The sequence below is a fragment of the Haemaphysalis longicornis genome, unplaced genomic scaffold, assembly GCF_048455015.1.
Source record: "Haemaphysalis longicornis isolate Haplotype H1 unplaced genomic scaffold, Haemaphysalis longicornis Haplotype H1 scaffold_9, whole genome shotgun sequence".
In the NCBI taxonomy this organism is placed as follows: Eukaryota; Metazoa; Arthropoda; class Arachnida; order Ixodida; family Ixodidae; genus Haemaphysalis; species Haemaphysalis longicornis.
In genome coordinates, this window is record NW_027526460.1 from 89,907,346 (window position 1) to 89,928,164 (window position 20,819).

At 46.3% G+C, this 20,819-nt stretch overlaps 1 protein-coding gene across 2 annotated transcripts in view; it reads left to right on the top strand.

Moving 5' to 3' along the window:
- Positions 1 to 17,873, top strand: part of LOC144153912 (glutamate receptor ionotropic, kainate 2) — a 511,191-nt gene extending 493,318 nt beyond the window's left edge. The window contains exons 11-14 of one of the 2 annotated variants that reach the window (XM_077685670.1): positions 4,560 to 5,324; positions 7,282 to 7,504; positions 11,420 to 11,685; positions 14,452 to 17,873. In XM_077685670.1, the coding sequence (XP_077541796.1) occupies positions 4,560 to 5,324; positions 7,282 to 7,504; positions 11,420 to 11,685; positions 14,452 to 14,700 (1,503 nt within the window). In that variant the 3' untranslated portion in view covers positions 14,701 to 17,873. The remainder of the gene's footprint in view (positions 1 to 4,559; positions 5,325 to 7,281; positions 7,505 to 11,419; positions 11,686 to 14,451) is intronic. The other variant, XM_077685671.1, reaches the window with a different exon arrangement.
- The last annotated feature ends 2,946 nt before the right edge of the window (positions 17,874 to 20,819 follow it).

Consider the following 20,819-nt stretch of genomic DNA (forward strand, 5'->3'; position numbering starts at 1 on the left):
GGCCCTTGCGTTAATTCCCCCCATCCACTGACACTATTTACGTAAATGCCGCAAAATATAGACACCAACCCGCTTTCGCTGCTGCTATTATTACAGGAGACAGACCGATACCAGCAGCCGCCACCACCATCCGCATAGCACACCCCCATGAGGCCGCGGAAGCGGCCATTGCGCTGGTCATGAAACACAAACCGCCCCGATCTCACATATTCTCCGGTTTTAAAACGGCCGTACAAAATTTTGCACGGGGACACATCTCCTTCCCTGCTTGTCAAGTCCTCCTATCCCGCCCTCCCCCAACAAAATCATAATCCTGCACTGGACCTCAGGCCACGTGGCCTTTGTCGGTGCTGAATGGGTTCCCCTGGACACCTGAGGGCTCATTTACCGAGCCACAGACGTGGACGTATCAAAGCACGGCGCACGAAACGCCCGCGAACCCTTGCTTACTTTTAGCGTCATTAACACACACTACCGCATACAGCGGCCAGAACTACCGCTGCCTCACACATCGCTTCCTTCACCCCTAGATAGGTTATGATGGCAATTAGGGACCGATTCAGTCCCCACCAGACACGACCTCCACCACATCTACCCACATTATATCCCCATCCAAACTGCCCGGCTTGTGGCGATAGAGAAACCACGCCCTTTGGGAATGTCCCTTCTTACCCCCGCTCCGTTTACCCAACCCTCCCACTACCTGGGTGGAGGTGACCGGGAGCTTCTGGCCTGACGTATGGTTCCTGACCGCCACTAGGGCTCAAGATTACCTGGCGCGCCTCTCTCACTTGAGGGACACTCGCTAGGACTGAGCCTCGAGTTACTCTGTCTCCCTCTCTCCCCTTACGCTGTGACGCAAACATGTTAGCTCGAAGTTCTCATATACCCATTCTGGGGGATTGAACTGTAGTAATGGCATCAGCCGTGACAGTAAATTCGCTATTTCCCTGTAACCACGACGTCAACATACATACACACATATATTTGCGCAAGTTAATGAGAAGTAATACTCACGCATTCTCATATCATAACCAACATTTAGATGTCCCCGAAAATTCTAAAAATGGAGGATTTTTGAGTGAGCAAAGAACCAAAGGCTTTTCTAATAAAACACATGTTCCCTAAGCATGCACAAGGAGCCCATCGGGTCATGCGTTACTGAGGAACGGCCGTCTCTCACGTAAACGTGTGCGTTTTCGTGCCTATTTTGGTAATAAGTTCCCGGCGCACGCAATCCCTCGGCGACGGAGCGAATGTTGGGGTGAGTCATTAAATTCATTGTAGGATAGACTGCCAAGACGACTGTATCGATGCGCCGACTTTCATTTACTCGTCATAAGTAGTTTCTTCACAAGGGTGTCGGAAACGGGTGGTGCACGAAATCCCAAGAATTCAAAAGCCCTGTCTCAGTTGCTCCGCGCCGGAAGCGCTGCTCCTTTTCCCCCTTTTTGAAAGCACCGTATTCACGAGTCCCTGACACATTTGCCCCGTGCCGATTGCTCCACGCCGGCTGACCCCCTTTTTAAGCGCCGTACTCATAATCTCAGCCCACGGTACTCTACATTTGTTTGCTTTTTCTTTTATTTTTTGAATCGTAATTTTCTGTGCGACGTATGAAAGGAGTCGTAAATACGGGAGAGGAAAAAAACAATGGTGAATGTTTTCCTCCCCATGCCTTGCAATTTTCAATTTAGTTGATATAGCTGTCGTTCATGTTGGCATGACATGTAGCCATGTTTGAAGAGCGCATCCTGCCCTTCTTGGGTCTGATTAACCTACATGGCTAAGTAATTCATTTAGTGCTGAATGTCGCGTCCACTGGACGAGGCTTGGCGCGGCCGAAGAGGCACTCCCAGAGACGTCGGCTTCGTCACGGACGCGGGCATGACGAAGTTCACTGCGTTGTTATCACTTCCGCAGCAGAGGGCCTCACTCCTACACTACTTGGTCCACTCGCAACCGAAGTAGCGCATCTAAAGGTGGAAGGTACGCCATCTCCGAGCTAGTTCGTGAGGGAGGTCGGGGGGAGACTTCATGTTTTCATGCAAACGAAGACAGCTTTTTTGCCTTCTAAGTTCTGTATCCGTTCGTTTCGCTCCCTATACCGTTTTATTGAGATGGTCCTCGAACATTATCTCACTATTTCTGAAACATTTAGGCGCCAAAAATTATGTTTCCTCGTATCGCCATTTTCAGAAAAACTGGCATCAGGGCTTTTGAGACGCGGGGATTATGGCGCGGGGCTATGGTTCGCCGGGCATTTGAGAGACGGGGCTAACGTGGCGGGGCTTTTGCGACGGAGTACCTGCGCACGGGGTGAACGTGCACATGGCTTGGAAACGTTTCTGTACTCTATTTGCTACCAATACATGGGCTGAATGGAACAAGTGCGACTGCAGAAAACGTCTGCATCTCGTGTTTAGCCGAGACTATCCCGAAACGAATTATCTGACGCCTAACTGCTCAGACGACTGTATAAGCGCAAGGAGCTTTACCTCAGCCAGTACGATGAAGAATTATTATTCGCGCTTTGCGTGAACATTTTATAAAGTAATTGAAAAGACATGACTACCCCACTCCTAAACCTTTCCAGCAGCGTCATGAGGCTCAGGAAAATCGCCGTAAAACGCACAGCCTCGGGTTTGTCCGGCCGGATAAAACTGGAATCTCCCCAAACGTCATTAGGCTAGTTAACTCAGAAATACGGTAAATCACACTTTCTAAAAAAATGGGGCTTTGTTGGTGGCACTTTAAGTGTCCGGCACTTCACTGAACAGCGCCCCGATGGGTACGCACATACATAAAGTTCTGTCAAATTGCAATTCATACCGCATGTGCAGTTGATCTCGCAACACACTTTAATCGGTATTTTAGCACATTTGTTGTACAATGCTTTGATTCGGGGTCATTTCCAATTGAATATTTTATTTGTGGTCACTTTTCGAAAATACAATTGCACTGACATACTTCTGAAGGTTGATAAAGGGGTTCAGATTTTTCATGAATTTAACCTTCCTTTGTCCGCTATGCGGCCAAACTCAACTAAGCCATAAACGCAGTAAAACATTTACAATTCTCAAGGATTGATGAGTTCCTGAAATATAATCACGCGTAGCGCTATTTTTTGTATTTATAAAAAAAACATTTTTAACGTGAGATAAATACTGGTCGTGTATTTGTACAACAGATCAAGTACAGGAATAAGACCAGTGGCAAAAAAATTGGCCGCGTATCTGCTCCTTTCCTTGCAAATGTCGTCAAAAGACGATAGTCTTTGTAGACATTTGCCAAGGAAATGCCCCCCTTTGCTTTACCGCTCACCTCTCATGCTGTTCCTGTACCGTTGCGCTCATCCCACGGTAAACACACTAAAGGTTTGCGCAAGGCGATTTGAATTTACCGCGTTCCACTGCTACAGGCCGGGTTCCTCGGGTTCCTGCAGTTCGGCGGAGACGCGCGTGAATGGAGGCGGCCGACTACAAGGTTTATAGAGCCGCTTGGCCGTGCTCCACGTGCGTTTCAAGCAGAACGTGGAACCTAGCTAGTGGAACCTTTCGTTGCTGTTGCCGCGTGATTTTTCATATGCCGCCAGGAGGCGGCGGTTTTCTGCAGTAGATGTAGATTATCATTTGCTATCAAAAAACCGAGCAACCATGAATTTTTTAATAAAGAAACACTGTAAATATCCCTTGTGTACTAATTTTCTGTCTTATATTTGCGTAATGTCTTGTTCTTGTTCAACAAAGTTGACAAGTATGAACATATAAACTGGGCTTAGACGTTTACATTTGGCTGTGAGTGTATAAGACTATTGTGCAATATTAATTTCACTTTGGCCGGGTGGCTGAATCAAGTCACAGACAGACAGACATACATACAGACAGACAGACAGACAGACAGACCAAAATTTCTGGGTTTAAGTAGCCCAAGAAAGACTATCGTCTTTAATATACAAAAATGGTGCTTTTAGATGCGACTGCATCGCCTTGTCCATGCAGCGTCGTCGGCGTTGTTGTCGTCCGCCCCTCCCCCATTCGCCTCGCCGCGCGAGCTGCGCTCTCCGCCGCAAACCCCCTCTCCTCTCCGATGCCCCTCTCTCGCGAGAGGCATTGGATTCGAATGGATTGGCTTGGATTGGGTTGGATTGGATTGGATTTGGATTTAGATTGGATTGGATTGGATTAAAGTGGATTGTGTTGGATTGTGTTGCGTCATAGCCGCGGCAGACACACTGGCGCCGGCGCATGTGCAGTACTCTCTCTTCCGCGGTCTCCTCTCCTTCGGGCGCGCTGCGCATATAACCGGTGTGCCGCTCTCCGGCGGCCTTTCGGTCGACGGTTGCTTGAACCCCCCCTCAGCGTCGCATCACACCAGGGTTCCCGCGAGGGGAGGTGGGCGTAATTTTTAAAGCATGCGGGTGCTCATAATTCGGGATAACCACTTTCGCTGACGATAGCTCTAGACCACGCACATTACATTTCTAATGACGCCCCGTCTCTTTCCTTTCCCACACGGCCAATTCTTCCGCGGCACAACGGGACGGGGTCACCATGCAGTCCCGACCGTACGTGATGATGAAGCAGAACAAGAACCTCACCGGCAACGACCGCTTCGACGGCTTCTGTATCGACCTCCTGCGCACCATTGCCGACCTGCTGGGCTTCAACTACGAGCTGTACCTGGTGCCCGACAAAAAGTTCGGAGTCGAGAACACCACCACGGGCGAGTGGAACGGCATGGTTCGGGAGATCATCGACAAGAACGCCGACCTGGCAGTGGCGCCGATGACCATCAACTACGCCCGCGAGTCCGTCATCGACTTCACCAAGCCCTTCATGAACCTAGGCATAGGCATCCTCTTCATGCTGCCTTCGGGCATGCCCGTCAGGCTGTTCTCCTTCATGAGCCCGCTGGACGTGGACATCTGGCTGTACGTCCTGGCCGCCTATATGCTCGTCTCCTTCACCATGTTCATCGTGGCCCGCTTTAGTCCGTACGAGTGGCGAACGCCGCATACGTGCGTGAGAGACGCCGGCGTCATGGAGAACCAGTTCAGCCTCGGAAACAGCTTCTGGTTCACGATCGTCACCCTCATGCACCAGGGGTGTGACCTGAATCCCAAGGCGACGTCCACGCGCATCGTGGGCACCATCTGGTGGTTCTTCACCCTGATTCTCATCTCATCGTACACGGCCAACCTGGCCGCCTTCCTGACCGTGGAGCGCATGATCACGCCCATTGAGAACGTCGAGGACCTCGCCGAGCAGAGCAAGATCTCGTACGGCACGCTGGACTCGGGCTCAACAATGACCTTCTTCAGGGTAAGGGTCCTTGAGCACTGGCTCTTCCTGCACTTGTTTGTGAGGAAAGCACTGTGAGTGGGTGGTTAGACTTTTAAATGCAGAGCACTTCAGTAACTCACGATGTCACCCGGGTTGACGTCCGTAGTCGTAGCCGCACCCCTCCCCCTACACTATATAAAAAGAATACTATCCGGCCCCTGGTTTCGATCCCTCGACCCTGCGGGCGGAACGCAATGTACATGGTGCTCTACCCACTGCGCCACAAAGCCGACACAGAATGGGAGGCTACGAACGCGCCTTATATCCGTAACTCATTCAAACTACGTCAAGAAGCTGCTGATACAACGCATTCACTACCACCAACTCCCCAAACACTAAACGTTAACGCAATACACCCACCCCCTATGCGACGCATTTACTCGAGTCCCCCTCGCGGGGAGATTTTGGTGTAGTTCCACTATGCGCGGTAAAGTGTGCCTAACATGTTTGGTTGTGAGAGCTAAAACATAAAAAAATGCATTCCAGCAGGCCGCTTGCCTGGCGATGCACTGAATGATAATCCGCAGGGTATCCATGATTCAATTCTTTGCATGTCTGATGCACTTTCTCTTCTGTCTTGGAGAATATTGTAGCATCTACTGGCATTTCTTCAGCGAAGCAAGCAATCTTTCTCGTGCTATGTAATTATTTTTGCGAAATTTAGTAGAACCTTATAATTTAATGGCAGTACTGAGCGGAATTAGTGCCGAGTAGTTATTAGTGACAGAAATGGCGACAAAATATATAAGAAACCCTAACTTCAGTTATGCGGAGAGAATTCTGTCCTGTTATTATGGTAAGGCTTGCACAGATATGAGCTAGGTAAAGTAACGTGTCTAATTTTATTCTGACAGACTCGCCTGAACGTAAATGACTCGAACTGATCGTTTCAAACGTCCATAACAAGATCACCGCCTAGCATTAAAAATCAAAGCCCCGTTCATACGAAAAAGATGGTTAGAACGCGGAGCTTGTTCCCATTCAACCCGTGTCAAAGCCAACGGCCAAAATCCAAACTGGTTCAACCGTTTCGGGATGGCGCAATCGGATAGACGCCGGGTGCATAACTCGAGGCCCCCAGCTTCGATTCCGACCACGGGAAACGTTTTTCTTCCGGCTCTGGATGTGTCTTCGCTTATCATCATCATCTATTTGTGGCGCCCATTGTGCAAAGTTACACCCGTGTGTTCGAGATTTCGGCGCACGTTAAAGATCCCCACGTGGTCAAAAGTAATCCGGAGCCCTTCAATGCGACACGCCCACGGAGCAAGAATAAGATAGGAGGCGAAACTATGCTTCCTAACGCGGTCAGATAATGTCACAAGCGCTCGCCATACGTTAAGCTAGCGGCATCTGCCGCGGGTGAAGAAACTGCGCGGCCGCCGCAATCGGAATTTCACTGCTCAGCCGCTGAATAAGTGCGGCCGCTATCACTTAGTCCATCATGTGCCGCTGCCCTCTCCTTCGCCGTCGCAGCTACGAAGCTTTGCAGTCCGCCTTGGTTTTCATTGTGACATTATGTTGTCACTCGCCCGCGCTTGCCGCAATGAGCCGTTTCGCCTCCTATATATTCTTGCTCCGTGGGCGCGCCTCATCGCCGGTGTAGTGTCGGCGCGTTAAACCTCATAATCAATTATCATCATTGTGGAAAGTTTGCTTTCCTGCAGTGCTCTTTGTTGACCGGACCGTCGCCACCAGTGATTCATAGAGAGCCTCGCTTCAAAAAACTAACGCTCCCCACATTTCCCGCTTCATAAGCTTTCCGAAGCAAACCCGCGAAGTTGTCATCTAATTCGCATGAGAGCACCAGCAACTCGGATTCACCTCGTCTATTGGCCATCTTTAACTAGCTTTCCTTTTATGGCACCGCGGAAAAATCCCATTCTTATTTATGCTCACCGACGCCATTCATGGACTACTCGGATGCCCCGTGCAGGATTCCAAGATCGAGACGTACCAAAAGATGTGGCGTTTCATGGAGAACCGACCCGGGGTCTTCGTCAGCTCCTATGAAGAGGGTGTGACACGCGTGCTGCAGGGGAACTACGCCTTCCTCATGGAGTCGACCATGCTCGACTTCATGGTCCAACGAGACTGCAACCTTACCCAAGTGGGCGGGCCCCTAGACTCCAAAGGATACGGTATCGCTACGCCCATGGGTGAGCTTGACAGACAATTTCTCGGGCAGTGGTGGAGCGCAATGCTTGGCAGGGAACGCATTCTACACTGTTTGAACAACTCCATCTATCTCCTTCAAATTAACTAATTAATGTACAGGTGCCGCCACGAGTGATTGGAACAAGGATTTGTGTATATCCCAACATATTTGTCTTACTGGCTTTATAAAGTGCATTACCGGTATACAGGAAGCTTTTTCTATTAGGGAGAACTTTTTCGTTACCGCGGGAAATTTACCGATTTTTGGGGGTCTCAGGAAGCATATTTTTCTGCTAAGCATATTGGTTAGGTGCTAATTGCAGCAGCATAAAATACACAAGATTTAACGCCCTTTTCAACAACACCAGTTTTTAAAATGTTTTCATTGATCAAAGTTGCAAAATAATATCCAAATCAAACTTTTGCTCAGGTTGTAGAAAATAATAAAATAAAGCTGTGTATAACAAACCACTGATAGTAGGAAAAACTTCGAATATACATTTTGTAGGGAGACATTTCAAAAACACGTCCTAGAAGAAATGCTGACTCGCACGAAACAGTTTGCCAGATATAAAAAAAATATATCAGCACACGTGGTGCCCAGGACATGCGGTGAAACCCAACCTCCATTTCAAAATGTGCAATTTTCGGTGGTTCCAGAAATCTCGCTGTTTGACATTATCAGAGGCACCAATTTGTATTCGGGACAAGCACGCGGTGCAGAAAAATCTTCATGGAGTTGAAAACGAAACTCGGTGGTTGATGCTTGTTGACTTTAACTTTCAGTTATCTCTCAAAACATGAACTTGGGGTTTATGATCATATTCTGACGCGCGAAACAGCAAAAGTGAAGCAGAACGTTCAAAACCAAAGATTGTGGAGATCAAGTGACGTCCCGCTAGAGGTATATTCGGAAATACACATTTCCAAACTTCGTTATTGTAATAAAGCCACGCCGCAAGTTGATTTGCAATGAAAGAAAACACGAAATTTGTGTGTTCTGGTTTCTAATTTCGTGTTTGCATTTCATTTGTCAATGACTGTACAGTCTTGCACAAGTGAAAAGCGAACACGAAAATATGACGCAGAACATGCAAAATAGAGGAATTCGGTTCGTGGATATCACCTAGTGACGCTTTTGTGGTATGCTTTGAACGTCACGTTTACAATCTCTACTGCTGTAATGGAGGGAGCCACAATTTGCATAGAAAGCAATTCCTCTTTTTGTGTTTACGTTCATATTCATTTGTACATGACTGTACACGCACGGTTTTCTACCATGAAATAGAAAATACAAAAAAAAAACAAATTGGCGTAAACCACTTACCCGTTCGCGTTGTAATTTTCGAAGAAAGTTGAAATTTATGATCCGTTTCGTGCAAACTCAACATCAACGACTGCATCTACCAAATTATTACGCAATAAAATATATCCCCCTACGCCTGCAGCCTCTGCAGCTTTCATAGACACCAATTTTTGTACGAAGTGGTAGTGCGGCGCCATCTAGGGGCACCAAAACCAACCCTCTCGTCTCACATGCCATGAAAGAATTTTGTTCTTGCTCCAGATGATGGCGCCGCCGTTGTACTGCGTGTAAAAGAAATTAACCGCAGTCAGGGCACCCACAGCCAGGAATTGCTTCACTTCATTTCTGGTAACTAAGTTAATGTGGTTCGCAGCCATGGTGTTTTAAAAAAAGCAACTATAACGGCGACCGTCACGTAGTACTGTAGCGAAAACAAGTGATTGCTTCGCTAAAAAAAGTATTTTTGAAAAATCCTCTGGTAGCGTGGCAAAATTCATTGGAAATACGTTCGCTACACAGTAACGGAGGAGCGCCTGTGCTGTAAAACATAGCATAAGAGCAATTCTTATGAAAGCTTGAGAAGGGAACAAGACAAACAAAACACTAGCATTAATCGTCCAAAGTAATAAGCGCAGCTCTATACTGCGGTTCGAAAATTGAATTTTGCTGCATGCAGTAGTCGCGGACAAATCAGCCTGCTTTTTTTTTCCAACTTGGACGTCGAAACGATAGTGGAAATACCGTCTAGAAACATCGTAATGCACAAAGCATTATTTTTTAGGTCACGAGAGAAACAATGACACTATTAACACCCTGCGTGGTTGAAGTTACATCTGCGGACATTTTCAATGAGTATTGTAGCCAAGTAGCTGAATCCAAAGTGTAATTGAAAACGGGTGCCATGTTTTTGGCGCTCCTATTGATAGTTATCCCAATACTTCTTTAAGTATTCATATAGTTCGCAACTAGCATTCCAAAGTAAGAAGTGTCCCCATTGCTACATTATTCGACAGGATTAAATTAGAGCAGAGATTAGCTGCTACACGAGTGCTTGAGTTTTCTTTATCACAAAGTTTCTTTGTGGAGCGCTAAATGACAAAATGCTGAAAGAGAAAGAAAGGTCTAAAGGGGGTTGGTTTAACTATTGCTAGATTTTACTCCGTTACAATTTTCGCCCCACAGCATAGACCTATGCTCATTACTTAGTAGGATTAATGCTAGTCTTTTGCTTGCAGAGGAAACGAAGCAGACACACCCATGACCCACTGGGGTATACGTTGTCGTTGCCGGCTTTGTTAGGGAAGTCAGGTTATGCTTGATTTAAACATAAACAACTACTTTCTTTTTTATAAAGGGAAGCAAGAAGAAAAGCTCTTCCCACAAGCATTTCCAGTCCCCAGCCTCTCCATTTGCCCTCATTCTTTTTCAGAAGTCCCTTACAGCAAGCAGGGTGAATACTGCCAGACAGGTTTTACGATGCATGTATGAGGGCGCTTACAACGTTTGAACAATTGTTCATGACAAAGGCAATATTAAAATTTCATTTCGCGGGGGTTGGCGGTGGTGCGAAATCAGGCAGGGCCCACAGAAATGCAGGAAAAAGTAACAAAAAGAAAAACAACCACGAGAAGGAAAAGCGTAAGTAAATAACTTGTTCAATACGGGAATTTGCAAAAAATAGGGATGGCGCCGCATTCTGCACGACTTTCTTACTAAGTTTTTTCTCCAGTAAAATTGCCAAGTTGCTGGTCGTTTTGGTCAAAACAATAGCCTAAGCCACGTGTGGTTGGCTCATAGCTTGCGACACAACGAAAACTATCTGTAGCGACTATGTGGTGATAGGGAGAGAGCGTGTGGCCCTGTCCGTTCTCTCCTCTGCTCACCGGGATAAAACATTTCGGGTGGGCGCACAGCCCTCCTCTCCCCCTGCGTACGCCATGCGTTCAGAACGATTTATATACCCTAGAGGCCCGTTGTCACCCGGAGCGAGCCTGCAGACAACAGGAAGCAAAAAACTAAAGTTTTGTTTTAGTATCTCGTTCCTACATCCCCCTCCTGTCAGCCTCTCGCTTTTCAAAATTCTCGCGTTTTTTTTTTCATTGGACGTAGCCAGCAAAGTCGATATTCCGACCAGTGTAACGGTCTTACGTCCTGGGTTTTTCTTTTGCGGCGTAAGGAGTCGGCCCCGTTCTTCTGTTCTGGCGGTGCTCATTTCGGACTACAGTCGATTCTGCAGTCATCACCTTAGCTCGTTTGTTCACATTATACGTTTATTCCGTTTAGTGTAAACTGTGTAACCGGTGTAATTTAGTTCACGAAATGGTCAACCCTCTGCCCACCTGGGTGCTAGTTTTAGCGGAGTAGTGGTGTGACATCGCCTCGGTCGCTGGATATACATCGTGTTACGCCGAGTACAAATGACGTGAGAGAGAGAGAGAGAGAAAACACTTTATTATCACACATCCGGCATGCGGGATCCCCTCCGGCCGTGCAGGGCGCGGGGGTCACCCTACCTTTTGCTACTCTTATGACGTGACTGACTTGTCACCGGGGTAGTGAGGCTCGACGATTCCCAAGCGAACAATTCTTTGGGAACCACTTTTGATTGCAGGTTCACCGTGGCGTGACAAGCTCTCGCTGGCCATCCTCGACCTCCAGGAAAAGGGCGTCATCCAAATGCTGTACAACAAGTGGTGGAAGAGTCCCGGGCTCACCTGCAACCGGGACGACAAGAACAAGGAGGGAAAGGCCAACGCCCTGGGCCTCGCCAACATCGGGGGCGTGTTCGTCGTGCTCCTCTGCGGACTGGCAGTGGCCATCGTCACTGCCATCATGGAATTCTGCGTCAACTCGCGCAAGCACGCACAGACAGACCGGGTGGGTAGTCGCCTCCTTTTCTTGGGGGGTGCTGCCTATGTAGGCGTCCTATTCTATTTCCATCTGTGGAAATAGAATAGGACAGCTACACAGACAGCACCTGTCCACATCTGTGGGCGACTAACTTTCGATGTCGTGCAAAAATCAAAGTTTTAAAGCCTGCTAGCGTACAATGTGATCGAGTTTGTCTTTATGAGAAAAAAACTAACAAATAATTGGTCATTGAAAGAAATTGGTAAGAACGTTAACGGTAATGAAAGGTCCAAAACCATAAAAGCGATACTTCAGCAAAACTGCGGTGATATTTGTAACTAGAGAGAAATCGAGATTCTTCTGCTCAACAGGAACGTTATCTGTCATTTATAGTCTACTGTATAGAGTCCTCATCCTTTACTCTTTTTCATTGGGAGGACAATTGTATTTGCGTTCCTTGTTACTGCTTCACTTTAGAGCCATGCCACATCTCCCTCTTATGAAAGTGATCTAGACATCATTTATTATTCTTCACCTTCACGTTAGTAACAAGCCGGTCATCGTTAAGTTAGTGAGAAGGGGGAAGCAGTAACGTTGGCTATGTCAATGGGTCAGGAAACATGTATAAATCTAGAACTTTTCCTTTGGGGGCAGGCTTAATCCTATTACTAAATCAAGTTCTCCTAAGTAAAGAGCGTGCACACCAGGCAAGAGTATTCCTTCAGAAGCGGCCTTGAGCTACAAGCAGTACGTTCTTACAAGGAAACATATCAAGGAGAGTAGACGAAAGCACGGAAATTTAGTTGTGCTCATGCAATAAACATAGGTTATTTTATCCTGAACTGGCCTTTCCCGCAATACAAATCATGCCCAGCTTCGTCGCTCAAATGCCAGAGCCTCAGGAACCTAGCGAAGCCATAGCAGAAAAGGAATAGTTCGCGCAGAGCAAGGAAACGACTTGGGTAGGCGCTATTTAAAAATCTCTGCGAAACTGTAAATTGTTTTCGTGTAATTATTTGCCCAGACTCGTTGCCCCTCCCCCCCTTTACACACATACACACATTTGTGTAGGATAGTTCCCTCAGCTCGAAAATCTGGTTAAGCAACGCTGTAACATTGAAAGTACGGACAAAGCAAACTTTAGCCGGGATTATTAGCTGTGCGAAAATTCTTGTACTACGCTGAATAACTCCACAGTAATCAATTTTGAAAGACCCGCGATGAGTGTGAAAGCTGCACCGGAGCTAGTGTTCTTCGTCGCGTAATTTGATATTTCGTTAGCCTATGAATAATGCCGCAATAAATATGACAATATCGCACATGTCCCTTAGATAAAAGTCTTGGGCAGAGCACCACAGGACTTGACCCCAATATATGCCATAGGATAGCGCACTGCTTGTTATTTTAGGCTATTTTTCACCGCCGCTCTTGCATGACGATAAGTCTAGACTGTGCGGCTGCAAATTTGACATGGCTATGTCTGCTAGCTCCTGTTGGTTAGTGATACGTTAGCGTGACCCTTAAGTCTGCCTTCTAATCACACGGAAAGAAACCCGTCCTTCCATTCAAGATTCTCGAAAGATTCTCTGATATGGACGAGTTTTTACTCTTCTGTATTTGTCAATATGTGGCGGCTAATACTCAGACAAAAGTCGGACTCCTAAAACAAGGTACAGAAGGCCTTGCCAACAGCAACAAAACGTGCACGTTCTCGTGCCCACAGCCCAAAGAAAGGATAATTGCGTCTTCTTATGCCGCAATATTTCTTCACGCGTTTGGAGGTTGTCTGTAATAAAGAGGAATAATTTAGATGACACTGGTATGTATTTGACAAAACGGACCGTGAAATGAAATAATAGCTGTACCGAACTTTATTTACGAGAACACCGTCACGCTTCTAGAGCTTCTGAAGAAAATGCAATACTATCAATTTGCATGGCATTCTGTAGTTTGACCAAGTCGAAAGTTTAGAGTAATTCTATTAAAAACGCGAGTGAGGCCCACTTTTGAGTGCCTTTCGATAGCGATAGTAATTGCAAACACATTTTAACATTGTGCCCAATCCGCTGCTTGTGAATGATAAACACATCCCCTTTCATAGAAGATAGACATGCAGCTGAATACTTCATAAAGAACGAATATATCCCCGATATAATACATACAAAACTTTTTGACCAATGTTACGCATTGTGATTACGTAGATAACATCCACGAGAAATTAGCTACTAGTACGCTTGCTCTCTGGCTTGTAAATTATTCGGGAAAAGAAAGGCAAGCGGTTTCTTGCGCTAGAATTGATCTCATCGCGGGTAAAGTGGAGGTTCAAAAGCGCAAGCACCTACAATATTCTGGATTATAACTGCATGTGTTTCATGTTCGCGAAAAAAAAAAAAAAAAAACACGGAGCAAGATCTACAGGACGGCCGGGGCTGGTCCCACTCGGTGCATGGAACTTATTAAGCTCACTAAATCCTTTTCCTTGCTCTGCACCATTTCGGTCCATTAATTCCGGAAGACACCCGTCTGCAGAACAAGTTGTGTCCTGCTCTAATTATCGCACCTAATGCCAAGGAGTTAGTTAACACCACGAAATCAAGGCATTCGTGGCTGCGAAGTCAATAATCACGGAGTCACCGGGTGTTTAGCTCCGCTCGTATCATGCCCGGCTCAGCCATTGCAGAGAAAGACCCGTCCTCGAGCATCCCGCCCTCCTGTGCCTCTTACTCCGTGCCCACGCCCCCGTTTTCTGGGGGCTGCCTCTCGGTCGTAACGGGGCGCTTTACTGGCGCGCAGAACTTGTTATTTTGTTCCACGCAGCAATCGCTGTGCTCCGAGATGGCCGAAGAGCTGCGGTTTGCCGTGCGCTGCCGAGCATCGCGGCAGCGTCCCGCTCTCCGGCGCCAGTGTTCCAAGTGCCTGCCCACGACGGCCGCCAACACGTACGTGCCGAGCGCCATGGACCTGCACGCGCAGGAGAACGGCATCATGCAGATGCTCGAGATGCGCAAGTCACCGCTGCACTTCGACTGCACCGACTCCTAGCACAGGGCCGCGGAGGGGGTCGCGCAGGGCGGCGGCGGAAGCAGCCTGGCCTCCTCCTCCAACTACGACGTGCCCCAGCTGTGCTACCTGGGCACGCGCCCCTCAACCAGCCTGCACTCGGCCTCCACGTCGACCATCCAGCAGCCGGACTACGGCCGCTGCCCCATCCACCACGCCGCGCCCAGGCCTTCGCCCTCTTGAGGGCGACGCATGGCGGCAACTCCTGGCCGCCCGGGCCGCCGCTGCAACCGAGTGTCGCCTCGATCGCCCACCACGTGCCGGCACCGCCGGTGCTGGTGACCGAGACTGTAGCGGTGGTGCCCGATTTTTGTGGTGGTGTTTCTTTTAGCAAGGTGTCGGTGATACTGACTTCATCTAAGACGATTGAAGCAATGGGAATCGTTCTTATTACGTGTTATACCTGAGGGAAATTATCAGTCTCTTGTGTTCTGCTCGTTTGCGTCGTGCAACGGGTAATGCTCTGCGGCTCACGTCGTGGCAGAACAGAAGACCTGATGGTGGCTGCAATTGCGGAGTTCGGCGCTATCATCACCGTGAGAAGAGCTGACCTCTAACGGTCGGGTACGACGCCGCTGTCCACGCACGTGTTTTCTGCGTGTCTGGCTTGGAATTGCAACAATGACGTGCAGCAGCTCGGTGTAATAGTGCTTGTTACGAAGCCTGCATAGGCTTTGCCGGACCCTTGTAGCAAGATGGAACGCCACGATATTGTGTCGACCTACGGACATCGACGGATGCGCGACGTAGCTTCTGGACGTGTCATTTGGCGTAGTGGACTTAGGCAGGAATTCAAGGTGTTTGTTTTTTTTAAGGACTATCAAGAAGACTCTGATAGGAACAACTTCCATGTTGAAAATTTTTACTTCCATGTTTCAATGTTCTCGTGGTTTTGGAATGTGGGTGCATTATCTGAGTAGGCGAACCGTGAAAGTTCGAGATTTTGATTTCACCTTTGGATGACAACAAAGCTGGCCTATATCTGTGCGTCACCTGACAGGACATAGGTCCCGTTGCATTGCTGAGACCTGAGAAAGAACTCATAAGATTGGAGGATGTGTGACAGCTATTATTAAACAGTTTGAACTTGGGCATGCTGCTTGGAAATGGTAGCATACGCAAATCTGGCTAATTGGGTGCAAAAGGTGAGAATTTAGCAGGGAAGTGGAAATTTTAAAATTAGGGCACAAAACTGCGGTCGATTTAACTCCGGGTTCTTCATTTTGAGTGCGTACCGTTCAAAAGGCCTGGGAGGGAACACTTACTCGAAACAAGTTTCGTCAAAGGAACAGTAGGCAAACTGCCACGCAGCCAAAATACCTTAATGCTTTTTTTCATACCCTCAGTCCAATGTGCAGGAGTATACTGTTGCTGACCTGATGAGAATGCACACTTCTATCCTCCTAAACCCTTTGTATAGACAACTTCCACACGCGCATCAGCTCCGCGCCTTTGTGAACTCCATGAAGCCGGCAGGGTTTAGCCACACAGGTTATTGTTCATGTCAGCGCTTATTTTCGGGGAGAACATGGAGAGGCGAACATTTTCTTTCAAGCCTGATTTTTTTAATTCCTGTTCTTACCCTAATCTAAATTTTAAAATTTGCGCCCGCAATACGAAGAAAGTACCCCATTTTAATCGAGCTTACGTACAACACTCGATTTCGTTGGTTAGTCTGTCTGGATGAAGCAATGTACATATGTTTCCGACGCGAGTGACTTTATGCAGATAAGAAATGATTGTACAGTTAGTATTCGCCACAAACACACCTCAAAGCTCACAACTTCGAAGTTAAGAAAAGTAATAGTCCTGGCGCCGTCTTCGGTGGCCAAGCAAAATTTTCAGGCGGTGGAATATTCTAAGCGTTTTAAGCCGATTTGCTGCTAAGAAAGTCTTCAGAAAAGAGCATTTAAATAATTAATTTCTGTGTGCTTGCTTAATACCAGTGTTGTGAATGCAGAGCAGGTGATGGTTGCAGTTATGCCTGCAAGCATACCACAAACAGAATATATATGTATAGATAAACGTTTGCAATTGTCATGTTTCAACAATGGATCATATAAGGATGTTATTTATTTTCTTGTTTTAACATGGGATAGCAGTGCCATACATCATTACTACTTATCGGCGTCCCTGCTATGAAATCTATATCAAGAAAAAAAAAGGACTCCTTCCCTCCACTCAGCCAGCAAAATGTTTTAGGGTGGTTAGCCACGTTGCATGACTTGAAGGTTCATCTACAGCAGGAATTGTTGGCGAGTGCTTGTAGCGGCTTTGTGCGCGAACGCCGTCACGTGAGCAACGCGTCACAGGTTCGTTTTGTTGAATGTCGCGCTCACAGAGCTGTATAGGACCATTTGAAACAAATATGAATACAATCACCCCTACTATTTATTATACATCGTAATCGCAGGACTCTCACGTATATATCTCTATCACTGTTGACACATTGCACGCAAAGTATTTTCTTTCTAGTATAGAACTTTTCGTTGAAACCGTGTTTTCGACCACGAACACGTAGTCATAAACTGTAGATGCTAGCAACGCTGTTTTTCTCATCAAACACGCAATATTAGACGACTAACATATAGTCTAGCAATCTCTCGAAGATACGTTTTGGGTGGGAGAGATATTTTTGGGTACCGAATAGCGCCTGTATGAAGTACCGAATGTCCTCTCTATGAAAAGCTGTACCTATTGCAATTACTCAATAATAATTACCTTGCTTCTTAAGCTTATAAAAAATTGCGGCGTGTACGCTTATGTGGTGAATAGAAATTAGGTTTCGAGATGAATGGGTTGTAATAATGTTTGCTTCTACTCGTCCAGATGATGCAGCGTTTCAGAGGTCGATAAGTATTATTTATGTTTCCTTTAGTTATCCTAAAGAAAGCTTCGCTTAACGGCTTTAGGTTAACCATGCAGCTTCCGTGGCGCACTTCTTTGTGTTTTGACTCCGTGCAAATCTGTATTGCGGACGCTACAGCTACATGGTATTTTTCTGAGCGTAAGGAATTTGCACCAGGAAATCTTGAAAAAAGAAAAAAACACGGAGTAATATTTAGACTTCGGTATGTGATTATGCTTGTGCAATATTTTCTAACCTACATATTTTTTCAAACGTATATTAGGTTTGATTCTACGAGCCGTGCAAATGGTACAGGAGTTCGATGACCCAAAGCCTTTTTGGGAACTCTGTGGTCGGTGGCTCCGTTTATATTTATTTCCTTTGAGAACGTTCTACGAGAAACTGAGGTACGTAAACGCCCCATACGTCTTTCCGCATTAGTGATATTTCCCCCTTATGGGCGTAAGAACAAAAATTTTTTTGTTCTGGTGGCTGAACACTAGTTGCATGCACCAACATAAAATAAAATACGGTTGTTAGTGAGCGTAAAGCTGTTGTCCAAATCAATACAACGGCACACTTTGAAGCCTCTGACTGGTTTCCCAGTCTAATATCATAACAGGAATACCGCAAAAACTTAAGAATGCCTGTCGTACGACAAAAACTTTGTTGTGCCAACAGAAGTCCTGTTTTTACGAGAAAACCATCTTGTTGTTACGACGCACATTTCTGTCGTAACAACAAAGTCAATTTTCTCAACTACAAACATTCCTGTATTCACAACAGAACTGCCATTTACGCTACTCTTCACAATGGGCACATTCAAACCATGTGAAACACTGATAGAACATCAGGTTCACGACAAGACAGGAATTCGGCACGACGGAACATCAAAAGCAGGACAGGAATACGACACACGACGGAACATCAGGATCACGACATGACAACAATACGACAAGACGACAGTAGAAGGCGAAAATACGACGCTACAGAAATTTTCCTTGCCTTTTTCGACTGGGCTCTTTTCACAGGGACAACACAAGGGTGGGATAGATCTGATATCCAAGTTCCAGTAGCTAGCAAAATGTTAGAGGCAAGTATATTTGTAATATCAAATGAACGCTGTTGACGCGGTGGTAAGGTACTTTAGCGTCTGGATTTTAAGTAATCGGTTTTGAGCACTTTTTTTATTTTGCGTGTTTACATAGGATGCGCTGGTGGGTTTCTTTCAGCGACCGTAGAAACAGCAACGCGAAGAGAGCTATTTTTGCACTTAAAACACATCTAGGGAGGTAAAAAGAGGGACAAATAAAAGAGTGCCTGTTGCTAGAAACAATATTTGTATCAACAGGCACATCAAAACAGTCAAAACCTTTTCAATATAGGTTCAAATCATTAGCCGCTTAGCCGTGATGGCTATGGATGTAAATGGAATTTTCATCCACGTATTTCCGTGCACCTCATTTATTGTTAACTTTGTTCTAATGGAAGAACATTTTCTGGTTGTTTTGAAATTACCCCTTTTCATTTTCCTATTCCAGTTTGGTAGGGCCATTGATATACCTGGCTTCACCCACAGACGTCCACAGGCTTGGCTGGAACATCAGCAGTTGTGACTTAGTTGGCTTACACCAAAGCAGGAGGAGACGATAAGTGGGCAAAGCGTCGCTCCAGCTAAGTCTGTGGACGACTGTACCGTAACCGTCATAAGAATGGTATCGAGCAAGATCAGCGCTTACCGCCCTGTATAAAACATTTTCCAGATTGAGCACTCGGTCTCGTCTAACTTGTATAGAATCAGGTCAAGGCAGTTATTCTCCGTTACTTCTGATAAGCCTGCACAAAAGATCAGCTCCTGCATAGACTCAATTATCGTCATTTTTCTATAAATTGCGAACTTGACATCTTCGAAGAGATTTTTGATCCTAACAATGAGAGTGTTAAAAAATCATACCTCATCTCGCGGACATACGTAACATGTATTGCAATGTACCGCGTATTTTTAAAACAGTAACTCACTCACTACTTATACGGGAACCTTCAACACCACTGACCTGATTACGTGAATGTTGATGCTCACTCTAACGAACAGGGTCCTGTGTTTCTAGACTGAGGGATGCTGCCCATAATCGCTGCATACACGACAGTTTCCGCTACGGCACCGGGACTCTCATGTGTTCGCGGCTACATTGACTTCGGCGATTTAGTTTCCCTTACAAGCATACTCACACAGGACCGCTGGCAACAGTTTTCGCACATTCCATTTGTATTTCTCCTGGTTTATAGGTAGTTCTCGAATGTCTTTCTGGAAGTTGTTGCTAGAGATAGATATTATTGAGTGAGACCGCAAATGAAACAGAAGTGATGGAAGTGGTTTGTGTTCACTGCTAGCAAGCTAGAGATGATACAGAGGTGGTAAGGCTCGGTCGATCAACTCATGTGCGTTTAGACGCAACTCCTCTTTGTCACTGTAAAGATCCAGCTGGGCAGGCTTCACATGCCGGCACTTGACTTAGTTTGCTGCTCCGCCAACTTAAAGAAAACTGTGCTTCTAGAATGCGAAGAGGTATTACCAGTGCGGCGCCGGATATGAAGTGTTGACTGGCTACAAATATCATCGGTACAGGGTGGTGAAGGGTGACTCAGACATAGGAAGATGGTGAATATCTCGGAAGGACTTGCTTGAGTATGATGTCAGTTGGTTAACGAGAGGAAGTGACGCGTGTTTGTTGAGTCACTGAAATATAGATAGCCATCCCTGTACCACGTTTGTTTGCTGTTTTAGCGCGAAGCTGGGGAAACTGTTTTATCCCGAAGAATTTGCTTAGTTTAGCTGCGCAGGTTGTTTAGTTATCCAGGTTTGTCAGTTTTGTTTTCTTCAGCGACACCTTCTGTGACACCCATTTGAGCTTTGGTGTCTGTTGTTACTTTTGTCTATAATGTCAATGTTAGGAAAATGAGGATCATTATAGCACCACCTTCTGTCGCCGAGCTGAACTTGTTCGACGGAGGTGCGCCTACTTTCTGTTCTCAAATAATACCGTATTTTTATTTTTATTTTGGTGTTTCGGCTTCAAAGCTTCAACTCTGCGGATTTCTTTTTGTCGTGGAGGTTTGTGTAAATATGAAGAGAATATTTGTTGCATAGGAAGAACTGTTGAAGGATATATGCAATCTTTGAGAAAAGTGATCGCAATAAATTGGCGATCCTGCTTCCGGTGATAACAATCCCGGGCCGGTCGCAAATGAGAGC